General features: G+C 41.6%; 2 protein-coding genes across 4 annotated transcripts; both read left to right on the plus strand.

Annotated features, from left to right (window-relative positions):
* Positions 1 to 1,026: 1,026 nt before the first annotated feature.
* pef1 (penta-EF-hand domain containing 1) lies at positions 1,027 to 7,400 on the plus strand. Its single transcript, XM_034599740.1, has 5 exons — positions 1,027 to 1,143; positions 3,006 to 3,255; positions 4,879 to 5,034; positions 5,590 to 5,733; positions 6,208 to 7,400. The coding sequence occupies exons 1-5, from the start codon at positions 1,123 to 1,125 to the stop codon at positions 6,435 to 6,437; spliced, it is 801 nt and encodes a 266-aa protein (XP_034455631.1). The 5' UTR covers positions 1,027 to 1,122; the 3' UTR covers positions 6,438 to 7,400.
* A 2,693-nt stretch (positions 7,401 to 10,093) lies between these two features.
* Positions 10,094 to 12,647, plus strand: smim12 (small integral membrane protein 12). Of its 3 annotated transcripts, none has more exons than XM_034599741.1 (2): positions 10,094 to 10,149; positions 11,461 to 12,647. In XM_034599741.1, exon 2 carries the CDS (start codon positions 11,489 to 11,491, stop codon positions 11,762 to 11,764), a length of 276 nt encoding a protein of 91 aa, XP_034455632.1. In that variant the 5' UTR covers positions 10,094 to 10,149; positions 11,461 to 11,488; the 3' UTR covers positions 11,765 to 12,647. The 3 variants fall into 3 exon arrangements, with proteins under 3 accessions (XP_034455632.1, XP_034455633.1, XP_034455634.1); XM_034599742.1 differs by having other exon boundaries at positions 10,103 to 10,149; positions 11,458 to 12,647; XM_034599743.1 differs by lacking the exon at positions 10,094 to 10,149 and adding an exon at positions 10,213 to 10,231 and having other exon boundaries at positions 11,458 to 12,647.
* The last annotated feature ends 4,393 nt before the right edge of the window (positions 12,648 to 17,040 follow it).

Raw genomic sequence — 17,040 nt, forward strand, 5'->3', positions numbered from 1 at the left:
ATACCTGAGTGTATGTGTTCCTTTTGATTAATTTGAAAAATATACATGAATCAATAAATATCTGCATGTGTGTGACTTCACTGATATAGGCCTGCCTACACTGTTCACATATTTGTACAGTATGTATGTATTTATCTATGCATACCTTTGCAGTATCATCCATTCTGTAAAGATTAGATCATGAGAAAAGAAAAGAGCCATTAAAAAAGAATAGGCTGGTATATAGAAAAAACAAACTGGTTACATATTGGGACAATACATACATATACAACACCAGTAAATTATTTATTGGTATATTTTAGGATTATCTTAATATTCATTAATCTAAATGGGATTAAAATAAATCCCTAAAATATTCATTATCAAGTCAAAACTCAAGCAGACTCCTGGCAAACCCTGTAATTACTACAGGATCGAACAGTGAGTTAACTTTGTCGGTGTCACAAAAAAAGCCCACTTTATTACTCACAACAGAGATTAGTACAATGAATGAATTTGAGTACAAAATAAATATGTACAAAAATAAAAATGAAATGATGAAGGAATGTTTAGTGTGTCTATATATACATACATAAATTTGCATATATACACACACATATATAAACATATATATATATATATATTTATACACATACACATACATACACACACACACATATATATACACGCACATATTAACACACACACACACACACACACACACACACACACATACACAACACACACACATCTAAACACAAACACATTGAATATAATGTATATTGAATTTGTTCCAAGCTGTAGTGTTTTTAAAAAGGGGAGACAATTTTTGTATGTATAATAATACACTTGGTCGATAATTAAGACTAAAGTAAAATATTAAAAAAAATACATTAAAATGCTTTTTCTTACGAGCTGGAATAGTTCCCACGGCTTTTTGTTCCGGAGACAGTACAATTAAATCAAGTATCGGTACACTCATGTACTGTCGTCATCGTTTTTCCGTCTCCACCATCCAATCAGGAGCAGGGGACGCGGGTGCGGTTTTGACAGACGCCTGAATGGACCAATCGTGAGGCTGAGCCGGGCGGTGCAGTATCCGGCTGCAGTGTGCTGCCGCTGAGGAAGTGAAGTCAGATCAACATGAGTTTCCACTACGGCCAGGTACAGAAATACTGCCTTTGTGTTTTATATGTGTTTATTATAACAACGTCCTAACATTGTTGAACAACTTTACTATCTGTTTTATTATTTATCATCACGTTTGTGTGACTTAGAAACACGAGTGAAGCGTTAGCTCCTGTGCTGTCTTTGCTAGCAGCGTGTTGGTTTGTCATTAATCTTTCACTTTGGATCAGTGAAGTCAGACACTTGAGCTAAGTTGAGCTAACAACTGCTCCGTGTAAAGATTAACCACCACTAGTTCAACTCGTTACTGTCGCTAGTGTGGAAGTTAGGTCAGCGAGGTGAAAGTCCAAGTAGCCATAGTGCTATGTTGTTATCCTGTCCGTAACCGACAGCTGGATTACTGGTACTGACACATCTGTTAGCAGCATTGAGGTGTAAATGTTGCACATTTGCCCAGAACCTCTACTTTGAATTGATCTCAAGTAATTCAATGTCTAAAACCAGCGGAGAAAACATCAACAGGAGTTGAATGGGTGTTCATAGACAACTGAACTTGTATGTGTACAGTATGTAGACATGTACAACTCCTGAACATACATGACGTGAACGACAGAGAATCTTGCCAGTTAACATTCCCAGAGATCTCCGTGCTGTATTGATGTGTTGTCTGATCAACAGTCCAAAGTCCAAATATAGGATCTGTCAAAGATCTACTGTAAAGGAAAGCAGTAAATCAACAGAATGTTTGACTTTTTTCACAATATTTGCTTTAAAACGAACTGAAATGGTTCATCAATGTTTGAAACAGCAGGCGATTATCTCTCTAACAATTAACTAATTCATGATCTGCTAATTTCAAGTCTGCTTATGTATTTACTGGGTAGCGTCATCATGTTTTTACATACATGTATAAATTAAATCTTAATCTGCACATTAACTGTAGCTGATAAATGTAGATCAGCACATTTATTTCCCTGCGAAATGTGAAGCTGATGGAGTAATAAACTGCAGACAATGGAACATACTCAAGTAAAGTGCACGTTTCTTCAAAACTCTTAAAGTTCAGCTTGAGTGAATGTACTTGAATTAGGCTTTTTATTGTTTCCTTAAAAAATACAGCAACCTCAACTGTAGCAGGTATGGTGTACGTATACTGGTAGTCAAAGTATTCCAAAAACAGAAGAAACAAGCTAAAGAATACATGTAAACATACTGTACATATACACCCACGCTTAAACGAGTTAGTAAATGTACACAACACATCTGCGTGATGCTGCTCTTGTACTACAAAGAGACCATGTAGATACTGTGTAGAACAATACTGACATGTTTAGGGCACATTAAGAAATAAGTGAACAAAATACAAATAAATAATATTAATAAGAAAATAATTAAAAATCAAAAAGAGGTATATAAAGGTTTCAACCATAATATTTAGGAAAAAGCATTTTGCCATTACTCCCACTACTTTAACCAGAACACATACCAACTGTCTGCACCGCTGGGCTTTGACTGTGTTTTTGGCTTCAAGATCGTCAAGCTTAACACTAATTTAATTAGTTTGAACATTTTCCAGATTTCAAAGAAGACATCCAGTTTATTATTAACCTTATGATTGAGGTGTTCATAGGATGCTGTTTCTGTGACGGTGTTAAACCATTCTCGATAATCTTCTTCCAGTGTTTTAGAATGACCCACTCAGCAGTGGTTATGGCAACTTTTAGCCACTTCAGATATTTAGCGCTCACACCTTTTTGATATCTTTTGGAATGTACCACTGCTACTACTTCTATACATACACCTTAAAACCTCTCTATATATGTGGTACTCTGGTAATATAATGCTTCTACCTGCTACTGCACTCATATACTTTTGGTGACCTTTGTCTGTCATTGAAGGGCTATCCAGGAGGGGGCAACCCACCACCAAGTGCTCCATATGGTGGTGGCCGCGGTCCCTATGGGTCTCCCCAATCATCTCCATACGGAGGTGCTGCAGGTCAACCAGGAGGTCATTATGGCGGCGGTGGAGTCCCAGGTCATGGAGGGCAATATGGGCATGGACAAGGCGGTGCCCCCAGTGGGCATTATGGGGCTTACGGGGGACAGCAGCATCATGGAGCACCTTACGGCCACCAGGCTCCTGCAGGTAACTATAGGCTGACACTGGGGCTGTGTAAGCATCCTCTGCTTCCTCCGCCTGTGGGAGTTGAACAAGCATATTCTAAACGTGAGGAGGCTGCAGATAGCCGCTCATTCCCCCTCCTCTTCATTGCTTCTTCTTGTGTTTTCGTCCTCCCTCGCTCTCTGGTGAGATGATGGATAGAAAATGACTTGGGTTCCCAGACAGTCGTGTAGAGACAGGGTTCAGTTTGTGCCCCTCAGCAGGATTACACAGCTGGAGTGATGACTCCAGTAATATTGAGTGAGGGCTAAACAGAGTAAGAGACAGATGGGTAAAGAGTGTGTAGTGTGTAGTGAATGTGTGTGTGAATACACTGTTTCCTGTAGCAGGTAAGTGGAAGTCAGAACCTGAAAGCTGCCGTTGCCGTCACTCCCCACAGGGACAGAATCTATCAGGGTCTGGCCTGAAGTGTCACCTGCCCCTCTCTAACCATTCATTTTTCTGACAACCAGCCCTCTCTCCACTCCGCCCCTCGTCTTGCACCATATTTTCTTACACTCCCTTTCTTTTTATCCATGTATTCAGGTAATGTTCTCTTGCCCCCACACACTCCCTCCCTCTCAGATGACTTGTTCACAACCTTTAAACCCACCTCTACACTGAGCATGTTTAACTAAGGTTGGGGGAGGTATTCTTCAACAGAATGTCAACAGGTTAAATGACTATAAGGATTCATTATCCCAGAGTTTAGCCCCAGTACAGGATCGCAAACTTTTCAACCCCTGACCCCCACAGTAAAGATGCCAGAGACTTGGGACCCCTCATTACTCCTGGAGGTGGTTGAAACATACAAAGATATTGATTCTAGCTAATTCGCCAAATTCGTTGCTAATCTATCACAATCACCTTAGGGACAAAAACGACTGATTACATATTTTTTATTAGCTTTTTTTTTTTTAATCTATAGTTACAATTATGGCTAAAATATGAAATTTCTGGAAATCACCCTGTAACCCCCCCCCCCCCCTTGTCAGTACCTCATGACCCCTCAGTGAGTCCTGACCCCTGATCTAGGAACCCTGACTTACAGGGCAGTGGAAATAATCATTATCATTTGTAATATGTAACTATAGATTCTTCCAGTATATTGTTAATACCTCCTAACCTTTGTTAACTCAGACATCTTTTAAAAAGAGTATATTCTATGTTACAGTCATTCCAGTTATACTACTAAACTTCCTACTATAAGCAAAACACTCAAGTCAAGCACAGATGTATTCTTTTTCATGATCAGGTTTCTGCTTAACTGAGTCAGCACAGCTTCATCTGTCAGACACCAGAAGTGCTTCTTCATCTCTTGATAAATAAACAATTTTTTTCTTTTGCATTGAAACGAGGCAGATGCTTAATTTCTAAGAATGTTCACTGTCTTTTTCTTCTTTCTTTGACTAACTCTTTTTTCTGCCACACATCAGCTTCTCCTCAAAGCCCAAGAGAGAGAGAGTATGATTGTAGAAAATAAAAGGATGGAAAACAGGAAATAAAATAAATAGAAATAGTTGGAAGTGATGGAAACAAGATGCAAAAAAACAATCTTCAAACAGCGGGTATATTCATTCTTCTTCCTCTTATTGTTCCTCTGTGTAGGTAACATGCCTCCTGGCATTAACCCAGAGGCATACCAGTGGTTCCAGACTGTTGACACGGACCGCAGCGGCTTCATCAACCCAAAGGAGCTGAAGCAGGCGCTCGTCAACTCCAACTGGTCGGCTTTTAATGACGAGACCTGCCTCCTGATGATCAGTAAGTCGAGCAGCTGCAGTGAAATGAAATGCTCGGTGGCGTGTGGGGTAGATCTGTGTTGATGAAAGCGTTGTGACAGGGATTCTTGAGTGACACAGACTTTATCTGTGTCAAATACAATAGGGAGATCAAAACAAATACAGCAATGGGGAGGGTGCGGAATCTTCCGATAAGGGAGATAAAGAAATTGGGCTGGTTTGAAATACGAGTAGCCACTGAAATTTCCCAAGCTTATCAACAGGAATCTCCTCATGAGTCAGACTTAAAAAATGCCTGAGTCATGTTTGTCTTGTTGACTGTTTTTGTTTTGCAACTATCCTGCATTCCAGTTGCATTTCAAAAGGCAGCGACTGAGGTGTACGATTACTGCAATAAGAGAGGTGTGACTTCTGTGTATTCCTTCTAAATAGCACAAGAAAAAGATCCAAGGTGATCGCTGATGGGCTTGCTGGAAACATGTTGGAAATGCACTTCACGTTTTTAAAAGAATGTGCAACATTAACTGAAGGAAACCAATGTTTGATTGAACGTGCTGTGTTTTGTATTTCCTCTCAGACATGTTTGACAAGACCCGGTCAGGTCGAATTGACCTGTTTGGCTTCTCAGCGCTGTGGGAATTCATGCAGCGGTGGAGGGCGTTGTTTCAGCAGTATGACAGAGACCGCTCAGGGAACATCAGTGGCACGGAGCTACACCAAGGTATTCCAGCTACTGTGTGTGTTAGAAGTCAGTTGTCAGTATAATTATCCAAACAAAATCCGTCATTGGTATAATCTGTGGTTTTAATCTCATACAAAAAACTAGACTGGCACGTAGTAGCCACACATAATTTCACACACTCATAGATTTCAGTCCCCTAAGTATGCTAGATTTTTTTCATCAAGATCCATGAATTATTCTGTTGGACATCTGGGAAAAGGTAAAAAACACCTATCTCACAATGTTACAAGAAGTGAAAACGAATTCCCCGCACTGCCTCTCTTTCCGGGGCTGCACCAATATATAGTGGGTTCTTTCTTGACCCATAATCCATCCTTCCCAAAATCCGTTCATAAATTCTTTTGTAATCTTGCTTTCTTACCAATAAACAAACAAAATAAATGTTCAGAGGTGAAAACATAACCCCCAAGCCGAAAAACAAAAATCCACTTTGTTCTCTCCTCCTCTCCTCAGCCCTCGCTCAGATGGGCTACAACCTCAGTCCCCAGTTTTCCGAGACGCTGGTGCAGCGCTTCACCCTGCGGGGCGCGCGACCTGGCATCCAGCTGGACCGCTTCATCCAGGTGTGCACCCAGCTGCAGAGCATGACGCAGGTCTTCAGGGAGAGGGACACGACCATGACGGGCAACGTCCGACTCAACTACGAGGATTTCCTCTCCGGGGCCATGACCAGGCTCATGTGAGCCATCGACAGTCCCACTGCTCTGTGGAGTTCACATCGTCATTCCATGTTCAGGTCCCATTCTGCTCAGTGTTCTCACATAAGTGCCCTCACACCTCTATATGTTTGCGTTTGAACAGCCTGTGCACATCTTTCCATGGCTTGTTGCTGTAAACGGATAAAGCTTATAAAGAAATTATTACATATCTTAACTTTGACCAGGGGTCCGACTGAAGGTCCTCTGAACGGGCCCATCTCACCGTAGAGGACTTGGGTGATAGTGGCAGTCTCTTGTTTACTAGAACCAACATTTGGTCAAAGGTATGAATAGTTAAAAATCAGAGAGAGCACTTGTATAAAAATGTTTAATTTGCTGAATGTTTACCCAACTCTTTGAAACATTTCTTTCAGGACTGAATCAATGCATCAGACGTTATTTCTTTACTCCTACAGCAGAATACATGCATTTATGTGTATGACAGTGACTATGCTGGACTACAAGTTGATATTCTATGAAATTGCCTTCATGCAGCATTAACAAAAAAAAGTAGTGTTTAAAATTCATATTAACTATACTCCGGAGTCCAGAGGGTACGAATATTGCTTAGAAGCACCACATTTATACAAATTAATTTTACAAATTATTCCAACCTCCTTTAGTGAACTTTCAGAAAGTGGACTGTCAGAAAAAAATTACTTATTACCATTTTTGCTAAATTGCTCTTCTGTAAGCCAGTATCAACGATATATATATATATATATATATATATATCATTTATATATATCTTTGACCAAAATATAAAAGATTTAAATCTCTGGAGAGAAAAAAGGGTTTGCCAACTTCACTAAAATGATTGTGGGTCCAGTAACTGTTGATACACTCCACTGTGTTATACGCAGCATTCAAATCAGTGAATGATGAAAATGCCATAATGAAATGCCAAAATGGTTCTTAATGCCAGAAACAAATAAATGCCTTTGTATCACTCTGATGTATTTTTGTTTTCTTCATCGACAATCATTCACACTCAGTTCAAACACAGGTCCTTATGTCACTTTTTCAAAAAAATCAAGTTTGAATGAATTTGACATGACTTGCAGTGTGTGTGTGTGTGTGTGTGTGTGTGTGTGTGTGTGTGTGTGTGTGTGTGTGTGTGTGTGTGTGTGTGTGTGTGTGTGTGTGTGTGTGTGTGTGTGTGCAAAACAACGTAACAATTCTGACTTACTATCCATGATGGCTCAAGAGGGCACGCAATAGGTCACGCTGATATTGATCGCCCTCTGCTGGATCATGAGGCAAACTACTTCAGACGCTCTGATCCACTAAACTGTATTTTATTTTTATGTAATAGTTCATAACAGTTTGTATATAAATATTTCCCCCCGCGAATGTTCAAACTTGGAATACAAAGTGACAGCCCTATTCCCTACATTTGAAGAGTTTTCATCTTGTACTATATAAAGCTAATGCTTGTGGTTTTAAATCTGTATCTAAAGGGTTGATATTGTGTAAATACAGCTGTACCGTTCCAATACGGATACCACCACCTTGAATATTAGCAATTTTACGTTACTGAGAGCTTTACTTAAGGTTTTGTTATGTTCTACAAAGTGAGAGAACAGTATCTGAGTGGTTGTTGAGAAAATTAACTTGAGAATTGTTGTTTTTATCCCAGCAAAAGTGTAGTTTTCACTTTGATCTTGAACTGCCGTCATTGGCTGATCTTCGACCTTGAAAAGCCCAGAATTGGTTGCTTGTTTCTCTCCTTGTTGGGCAGATTGGCTGCACAAAAGAGCAAAGAAAGAAAGAAAGAAAAAAGCCTCTGTCTTCCCCTTCCACATCTGGCGCTTCTCTTCCTCGCCATCTGTTACGCCGCTTGATCACAGTCTGTGTCAGAAGTCCTCCTGCTTCTCCTCGCCTCTCTCTAAATCACAGGCGATCCATCAAATCCTCCCGCGCATCCTTTTCGGTCATATCGCGCATCCATCTCCTCCTTTGCCCCTCGCCTTCCATCTTAATCTGGAGCTAAACTTAGCTGTCCCTGGTCCTTAAGCACTCCTCGAGTCACATTCTCCCTGCCAGGCACACGCGTCACCTGAAGGTGGACGTGTTGAAGTGTCTGGGCCGCCCGCCTTCAGTAAGACGGAGTTTGGGGGGACTGTAAAGCGTGGCGGAAGGTGCACCATGCTTGACGCTTGGAGCCCGCACAGAGCCGTGCCCCAGCCTCCTTTTGGGCTTACATGATTCAGCGGTGATTTAACTTTAAGTCCTGCCCGTCGTTTCCTGTGTAATGAGGAATTCTCCCACCACTGACCATGCCTGACATCTGTAATTAACTTGGGCAAATAGAGCAGGTCTACGGGGCCTCCGTTTTGCGAGGATGTGACACTCCACTCCGTCAGTTTGTCACTCGGATTGATAACACGGCAGTATTTTTTTTTTTTTTTTTTTTTTTTTTGCATGAAAATCTTTTTTTCTTGGCGCCGCTCTAAATCTTATGTACCAATAAACAGCAGCTGATGAAATAATCCTGGCACGGCGAGAGGGTGGTAGTAAAGCAGAACTGGCACTACTGATGTTGTTTTCCTCCAGGGGACGGGAACATTTCACTTTATCTGACAGGACTGATCAAACGCCAGTTCTGGCAACTACGAGATGGACAAGCACAGAAGGGGGGGGGAATCATTTTTTAAGCATGAGGCATAATCACCCACACAGATTCCTCTTAATCACAACCATTTCAGCAGTCACTTTAAGTGATAATAACAGGAGGATTTTGGAAATAAGACTATTTTGCACTCCCCTGCTTGTGCACAAATGGCCAATGAGTCAGAACTGTGCATCGTCTCCGTGTCGGGCTGCGTTCAGCTCGCTGAAGAGCAGCCTTCTTGTAGTTTTTACGGGAAACCGTCAGCACCGTCAATCATGTAGAGCTTTGCCGAATCATTACCCAGAAACTACTGTGGAATATTTTCTCCCCCCTGTGAAACGGACACAGTCGCTCTGCCTCCCTCATAAGCAGTTAAACAAAAGCAAAGCCTTCCTGAAAAAAATAAAATAAAATAAAATCCTATCCTGACAGTTGAGGGGTTTGTCATCCATGCGGGAGGGGGGGCTCACGCCTTGTCAACATGTTACACAATAGTGGCGACAGATCTGTCAGCCTTTCATGAGTGTTCCTCGACAGGAGGATTCCGTTCCAGAGTGTTTGAACGCAGAAAGAGACGAGATTTGTATGACTGTCAGTGCTGAGGGAAGGACATGCACCAATACATGTTATGTAAGAACACAACTGTCCTAGACCAGAGGTTCTCAATTTGTTTGCAGCCAAGGACCCCCGACAAGATGCATGTCCCTTAGAATAAGATGGTGTTTTTTTCTTGTTAGTGGAAGACTGAGTTTTAACTTTAGTTTAATTCTGTTGCATTGAGTCTAAATGTTATGTTTGTTTATAACCAATAATTTCAAAATGTTACTTATTCGCAGCATTAACCATCAATACCAGCAATAACACTTAGATAGAACTTATAGTATTTGGGAGTAGTTGATGGCATTTCTCACGTTAAAGCAGTTTGGTGTTTTGACCACTAGATGGCGATGAAGCACTGGGACAAACTCAACTGAAACCCTCTTGGTTGCAGCCTAGCGACGCTCCACAGCCAATGAGGAGGAAGCAGGAAGTGGTCAGGCGGAAGTCACGTCGGTATTCTGCAGCATCGTCAACGTGCTAAAGGTGAGTGGAGACTAATGAATTAACAAGAAGTCATTTAACTTTAGATAAACTCTTGAGTGTCATCGGGGAAACGCAGCCGCTGGAGGGTTTGGTGTCACTACTCAGATTCAAACGTCAACGTAACACACGTATTGTCGCACATTAAAGTTAGCTTATCTAAAAGGTAGCACTGTAAAGGTCGCCGGTTCCGAGCTGTTTAGATGAATGACTTTGTAACCCCACGGAATCCAACACTTTGAAGACAGGCCTGTGTGAAGTGTGTCAGCTTGGATCTGTTCACAGGTTGTGTCACTTGTGTTCCTTGACGTTCTGTGGTTAATTCATCCAGGTTGACCGCCGCTAAACCAAACCACCTTGGGAAAAATGTCCATTTATTTTTCCCTGCGTGTTGTCAAAGTAAAGCATAGGTGATCGAACATGAATTCATACCTTTTATGAATCGTGGAGAAGTGGGTTGTAATTCGGCATGTATGTTACACAAGAACACACAGATCTTAACCTTTGACTGATTCATGTCATTGCCACAACATGACGTAACCTTAAATGTGTATACCACTACAATGACATTCAGTATAAGTGCTCACCTCTAGGATTCTTTAAGACCCAGCTGTCCCTCTATTAAACCACATATAGATTCACTAGATCCAGATGTTTTATTTGGATCTGCACCACATCGCACACACTCATACTGGTCCCTAAACATTCCAGATTCTTTCAACAAGATCCAAGGAGGTTTTCTGAGAAACCAACCAACCAACATGTTGTAAAACACCCTTTCACACAATGTTGAAGTAACTGATGAAAGATTACCGGATCCGCCTCCTGATCTGCATCCACACCAAAAGTTTGTGGTGGGTTTTACCCTGGAAAATGTCCCACCTTTTATATAAAGTTTCATTGAAACTAGTTAACAAATACATAAACAAACTCAGACTAAAACAATCTCCTTGGCAGAGGTAATAACATGAGGTTATGTTGACATTAAATGTGCGCATCTGCCTAAATTTCAGAAACTCGTTAGTTTTATCATCTGTTTCTCTATTCGCAATTTTTTTGCCCACGTATAATTTCATAATAATTGATATTGATTATCAATCATTTGCATTAGTACATGATTTGGTTTAACTGTCCGGATCAGTGTTGAACCACAAGGGGGAACCAGGAGAGAAGAAATGTTGATCACATTTTAAATCAGAACTAGTTATATAAGAACAGTCTTCTCCTTATGAGTAAATGGCCTCCATTTCCCTCTAGTTATATTCATGTAATAATAAAAAAAATCCTCCCTTTTATTCTCTTTTCTCCAAGGAGCACCTGGGAGCCAAAGCTGTGAGCAGTCATGTGGCCTGTCCTGTGGACTGCGATGCGGACCTACGCTCCCTACGTCACCTTTCCGGTCGCCCTTGTGGTCGGAGCCGTGGGCTACCACCTGGAGTGGTTCATCAGAGGGACCCCGAAAACTCGGGTGGATGAGAAGGGCATCCAGGAGCTGAGGGACGAGAGGAAGCTGCAGGAACAAGTGGGCATGGACAGCACGCAGGTGCTTAGCCTGAAAGACAAACTGGAGTTTACACCCAAAGCTGCTCTGAACAGGAACCGATCAGAAAAGAGCTAACCGTCTGTCACTGGCGTTAGAGACTCGTGTTTGTCCCGTCTCACAGCGGGAGGATGGTGTACTGGAGGTGAAGCAGAGGGAGAAAACACCTTTTCTTTCTCGTCAACTCAGACATTCTTCATCACTCACGGCCACCAAGATTCTTCAGGTCGCTTTTTGTCCATTTCAGAGACTTTCTAGAAGCAGGAGGGTAAAAAAAAAAAGGAGTCAAATACACCATATATGTGCTGTATGTGATTTTCTGACCTTCCACTTAATGTTGCACATACCTGTTTGTGCATTAATCAGTAGCTAAAGCAAGTCTCTGTAATTAAAACACCTTAAATACTGGAACCTTTGGGTGTTCAGGCTTTGAACTGAATTAAGGTTTGTCCACTGGCCTGAAGAAAACGTTATACATTGTTTTATTTAAATCTACCTGTGCCACTGACATACATGTTATTGTGGCTTGTTACCGAATCTCACGCATTTAATTTCTCCATTTTCATGTTCCGAAGCTGCCACACACAGATGTTTCTCCTTTTAATCTTTTCTTTAGGTTAAGGAACATGTGATTGTGAACATACAAGTGGAGGAAGAAAGAGAGGGTATTTGTCTGCAGTTCTTTTATCTCATGTGATGGTATGTGACAAAATAAGCCAGCGGTGTGGGAGGTCTCTCAGGAAGTTTAAGCTGCTTAGTCCTATTGTCTGAAACATCCACATAATGCTTTCATTTTAGAAAGTCTGGATTTTGTTGGCACACCCAAAGTTTTAGTTGTGTGTGTGTGTTCACTGAAAAAATGCAATGAATAAAATAAATTAGTATGCTGAAAGTGTGTCCGATTGAATTTTCCACTTGAGATTTCATTCAAACAGAGTAATAAAACTTTGTGTCACATGCTCTTCTCTGCAGCATTTTTTCGCATTAGAGGTTAAAGAAGTATCTGATCCACCCTCATTATGAAACTGCTGCTGCCAAGGACAAAAAGTTACATCAAATTCAAAGGAAGGAAGTAATGACTCTAAACAAGGAAAGACTTGGCAGTAATAAATGGAGGAATCACCAACCTATTCCCCTTACGGAGTTTGACCTATGGCACACAATGAAAAAAAAAAAAAGACCAGTCCATTCCGAAAACCCAGCATTTCATTCCTGTTTTTTTGTATGTGAGAAACTTGATTTCTGGATTTTTCAGCACTTCAAAGCTGGCTTGAAATAGCTGTGGTCTGACCAGTGAGTCCCGAGGCTCATCTAAAAAGTTAAGGCTTATTCTCAGTAAGCTGATTCATGACCGAAAGTTTTAGAGTGAAACCCCAAATACATCAAAGTCTGTATCAGGGTGACGAATGTCTCTCACCCAGAGGAATGAACATGATTTATTACAATTTATCATTTACAATAAACAGTTTTAAAATTTTGTAATAATAATAAACTTGCATGTAAATCATGGAATACACAACTAAATAAACCAGATACTTTAAAACCTACTATCAGAAGACAGATGGAAATAGAAACCACACATTTAAACAAGACATTATGGGGATTCATCACCCACTACATTGATGACTAGAATCATAAGTACAGAGTTTCTAAGGTGATTAACCATTAATTTTAGCTTTGAATAAATTTATAAACTTCCGTTAAATGATTTAAATCAAGATTATCTAAGACATTGCTGACACTTGAACGTGGCACTAAATTGTCTTCATCACAAACTAACTGCATTAACTCACGTCCACTAACACAAACGTACAATCACTAGCATTTATTTACGGAAAGATGTTAGATAAAAACTGCAGCTAATGGAAGCGTTTGGGTCTTTAAGGCAAAAATAGCTACCCCCCCACAATAACTAAAAATAAACCCAAACTAGTCCACAGAGATAAACACAAAAGCAAAACTGAATTCCATGTCCGGGCAAACGACAGGAGAGAAATTAGAGCAACATAAATGGCAGCGAACCCCTCACAGGCTCCATTAAAGCTACAACATAGAGAAAGGTAGCAAAGTGCAAAGAAAGACACAAAACTAACAAGCGCAGTAACAACACCAGTCCATGAACCTGCTTTCTCTGGGACTGAAAAAGGAAAGCGCACTGGCTGTGGGAGCTTTAAACGCTGCTCCACTGACGACCTAATGGGAATCAGGAGGTTGGGGATCCTGGTACCTACAAGGGGGCGTGGCAGACCTGAAACAGAGAGAGAGAGAGAGAGAGCGAGAAGCCACAGGACCCAGCAATGAGAACATGTGTTTATCCAAAGAATCAAATCAGCCGAGAAGAGAATCCAAGCGATCCCTTTACACTGATAACAACACGTTAGTCTGGATAAGTTGAGCCACGTTGGAAGAACAGATAGATCGTTAATGTTCGCATTGCTGCAGTGGGATTGCACACAGACCACTGTTGGTCTTAACTGGCTCAAGTTTGATATGCATCGAACGACTATATACAAACGTACAACAACCACATGTGAAAACATTCCTTTTGATAAAGACATCAGTAGAACAACATGCGGCTAAAATTGACTTTCTCCTTTTATGGGCGGCTCTCTACTCTGTCTCACAGCCCACCAGTAATTTCCCAGTAATATACAGCGGTCCAACAAAACCAATGATCCACCATCGTGGCCCAACGACCTGTACTGGGTGAACGGAAATCATGATTAAAATAATGGTTTTACGTGGAATACTGAGGTGCTGAAACAATATGGAGGAGGTCTGTGGTGATGTTGCCTGTACCTAACATGACCTCCCTGGGAAGACAGGAAGAGGGAACGGTTTCCACATATTCTATCAAGACTGCTATTGTTCTCATTATTAAAGCAAATCCACTGAGGTGGTAACAGAAGCTTTAAGAAGAATCGGTGTTTGAAGGCGAATAAGTTATTGGTGTCGTATAGAATCAGACAAGGATGTTGAAGGTAGAGGTGCCATGGAGGCTACAGCCCCCCCCCCCCCCCCCCCCCCGATAATTGGTGTAGCTGCAAGGTTCACTTTTAAAGTTAAATTTGAATTGTCGCATAGTAGCATTTCTATGCATCTTTACCATGACAGCCACTGGTTGAAAGCATTAGGTTTTCTGGTCCGTCCCACTCTCATGAACACATCTCAACTACGCCTTGAGGGAATTTCCTCAAATCGGTTCAGACATTCAGTTGGACTCAAGGATGAACTGATTAGAAATTGGAGGTCAAAGGTCAAGGTTACTGAGATCTCAGGAACGTGTTATCTTAAGAACGCCTCAAGAGAATCATTTCAAATTTGGCACAAATGTTCACTTAGACACACAGACCAACTGATCCGGTTTGCGTAGTTGAAGCTCAAGGTCATGGTGACATTTTGGCCTCTTGAACATGATATCTCACGTCTGCATTTAGTGAATTTCTTCCATTTTTGACCAGTTGTCCATTGAACTCAAAGATGAACTGATGGTCAAAGATCACAGTGACCTCATATGAATCTGGACAAAATGTATATGGACGGAATCTGCACTTGTTGGTGGAGGCATACAACTACAGGGCTTACTAACGTTACGCTATTCTATAGACTTTCTTTTTCCAGCAGCAGCATTTTCTGACTGACTTCCACTCTCCCCGGAATCGGAAGATGTGACAACTCTTACAAAAGGACTCCGAATAATTATTCTGTTGACACTTTCACTCCAGTCCCGCAGCCTTTCCTGTGTTTAGTAATGAAGCAGGAAGGTCCATCTCTCTGAGTGGATGGTAACCTTTCCTTTGTGCCAGGATAAGTTCTGCTACGTTAGCCTGCCAGTTAATGAAACAGGGGAAAAGATTAACACTGGCTCCAGACCGGTAAATGCTGCCCTGCTATCGGCAGCCATCAGCTTGTACTCCCCTCTTTTTCTAGTTTGCTATCAGTGGAATGACCTGCTCCGGTCCAGTGACCCCGGTTGTGCGTGTGCAGAGCGGCAATTGCTTCAAGCTGGTGAAAGATTCCAGTTGAAACTAGTGAGGATGGAGAGGTAGGGGGGGGGAGTCTGCAGCTAAATTACAACGAGAGGGAGTTAACAAGGAGTGTGTGTGTGTGTGTGTGTGTGTGTGTGTGTGTGTGTGTGTGTGTGTGTGTGTGTGTGTGTGTGTCCTTCTGGGAACAATCAACAGGACAGGTTCGGCGTCTTAACAATGGCCCCGGATCCTCGCAACTGGACAGTGCTGTGGGAACCAAACTCCGAGGCTCATGGGAAGAGTGGGGCGTCTGGAGGTGTTCTATTGTTCTCGCTGGATGATGGGGGATAATAGGTGAGGGTGATGCTGGCTGTTCCTTTTTATTTTCTAAGGAGGTCCAATCGAACATCCTGAGCGGACAGGCTGGAGACGGTGCTGCAGGAACAATAGAGCTGTCTGCCTGTTGGAAGGGCACCACTTCCGCCTATTAAACAACCCCCCCCACACACACACACACACACACACACACACACACACACACACACACACACACACACACACACACACACACACACACACACACACACACACACACACACACACACACAGAATCCTGGAGTTCAGGTATTGCCGTTTATCAAACTCATACACAGACTAAACATTTTACAATAACATTTACAGGTATATTTTTACAGGAGAATACACAAGAATAGAAAGCTGGCTGACATCGGAAGATTCAAAAAAACAATTTATCTTCTACTTATTACTTATTTTACCATTTCGGTCTAATTATGGACTGCCACACTCCTTCCTGAAGACTCAATAACCTCTCCCCCTGTCTCCATCATTTCGGATCAATGGACCATGTTCACACCATTTTCCTCTGACATCACACAGGATGGGAAGCTTATGCTGTAATGAACAGAATAATGAACTGCTGTGATCCAGGTTATTTGGTCATATAAACACAGGGAATGTGACTAACTGCTTTCATTTCTCAGGCCACCCACTGTTTAGCAAAGACATTCGAAAGTAAAAACTGAAGGGACGTGGGACCATGGGTGCGTTTGAATAGTCCATTTTGTTTAGAAACTTCCCTAAGTGAGTGAAATGACCCGGAAGTGTTTCAGCAGCCGACACAATAAGAGCTGTTCGAATTCTCTAAATAATGAGTTACGGAGCGTCAGTGTTTCCTAACTCGTCTCCTTTAGAATAGGAAACATTTGACCATCCCTTATGAAAGGAAAGGAGAATATTCCACCCCACAATTCATACCAAAGCAAAATTTAAGGCGACACAACCTCGTTGTTTCACCTAGACACACCGACTTAAATATAAAAGACAGAACAGCTGTTTTATTCTCATGACACGATGCAGAACTGATGT

Source organism: Hippoglossus hippoglossus, chromosome 11 (assembly GCF_009819705.1).
Source record: "Hippoglossus hippoglossus isolate fHipHip1 chromosome 11, fHipHip1.pri, whole genome shotgun sequence".
Lineage (NCBI taxonomy): Eukaryota > Metazoa > Chordata > Actinopteri > Pleuronectiformes > Pleuronectidae > Hippoglossus > Hippoglossus hippoglossus.

Bases quoted from the DNA above. Each gene is read 5' to 3' on its own strand.
- pef1 (XM_034599740.1), top strand. From the start codon at position 1,123: ATGAGTTTCCACTACGGCCAG. The intron at 5,035-5,589 runs GTAAGTCGAGCA...ATTTCCTCTCAG, and splicing joins GACCTGCCTCCTGATGATCA to ACATGTTTGACAAGACCCGG. The intron at 5,734-6,207 runs GTATTCCAGCTA...TCCTCTCCTCAG, and splicing joins TGGCACGGAGCTACACCAAG to CCCTCGCTCAGATGGGCTAC.
- smim12 (XM_034599741.1), top strand. From the start codon at position 11,489: ATGTGGCCTGTCCTGTGGACTGCGATGCGGACCTACGCTCCCTACGTC.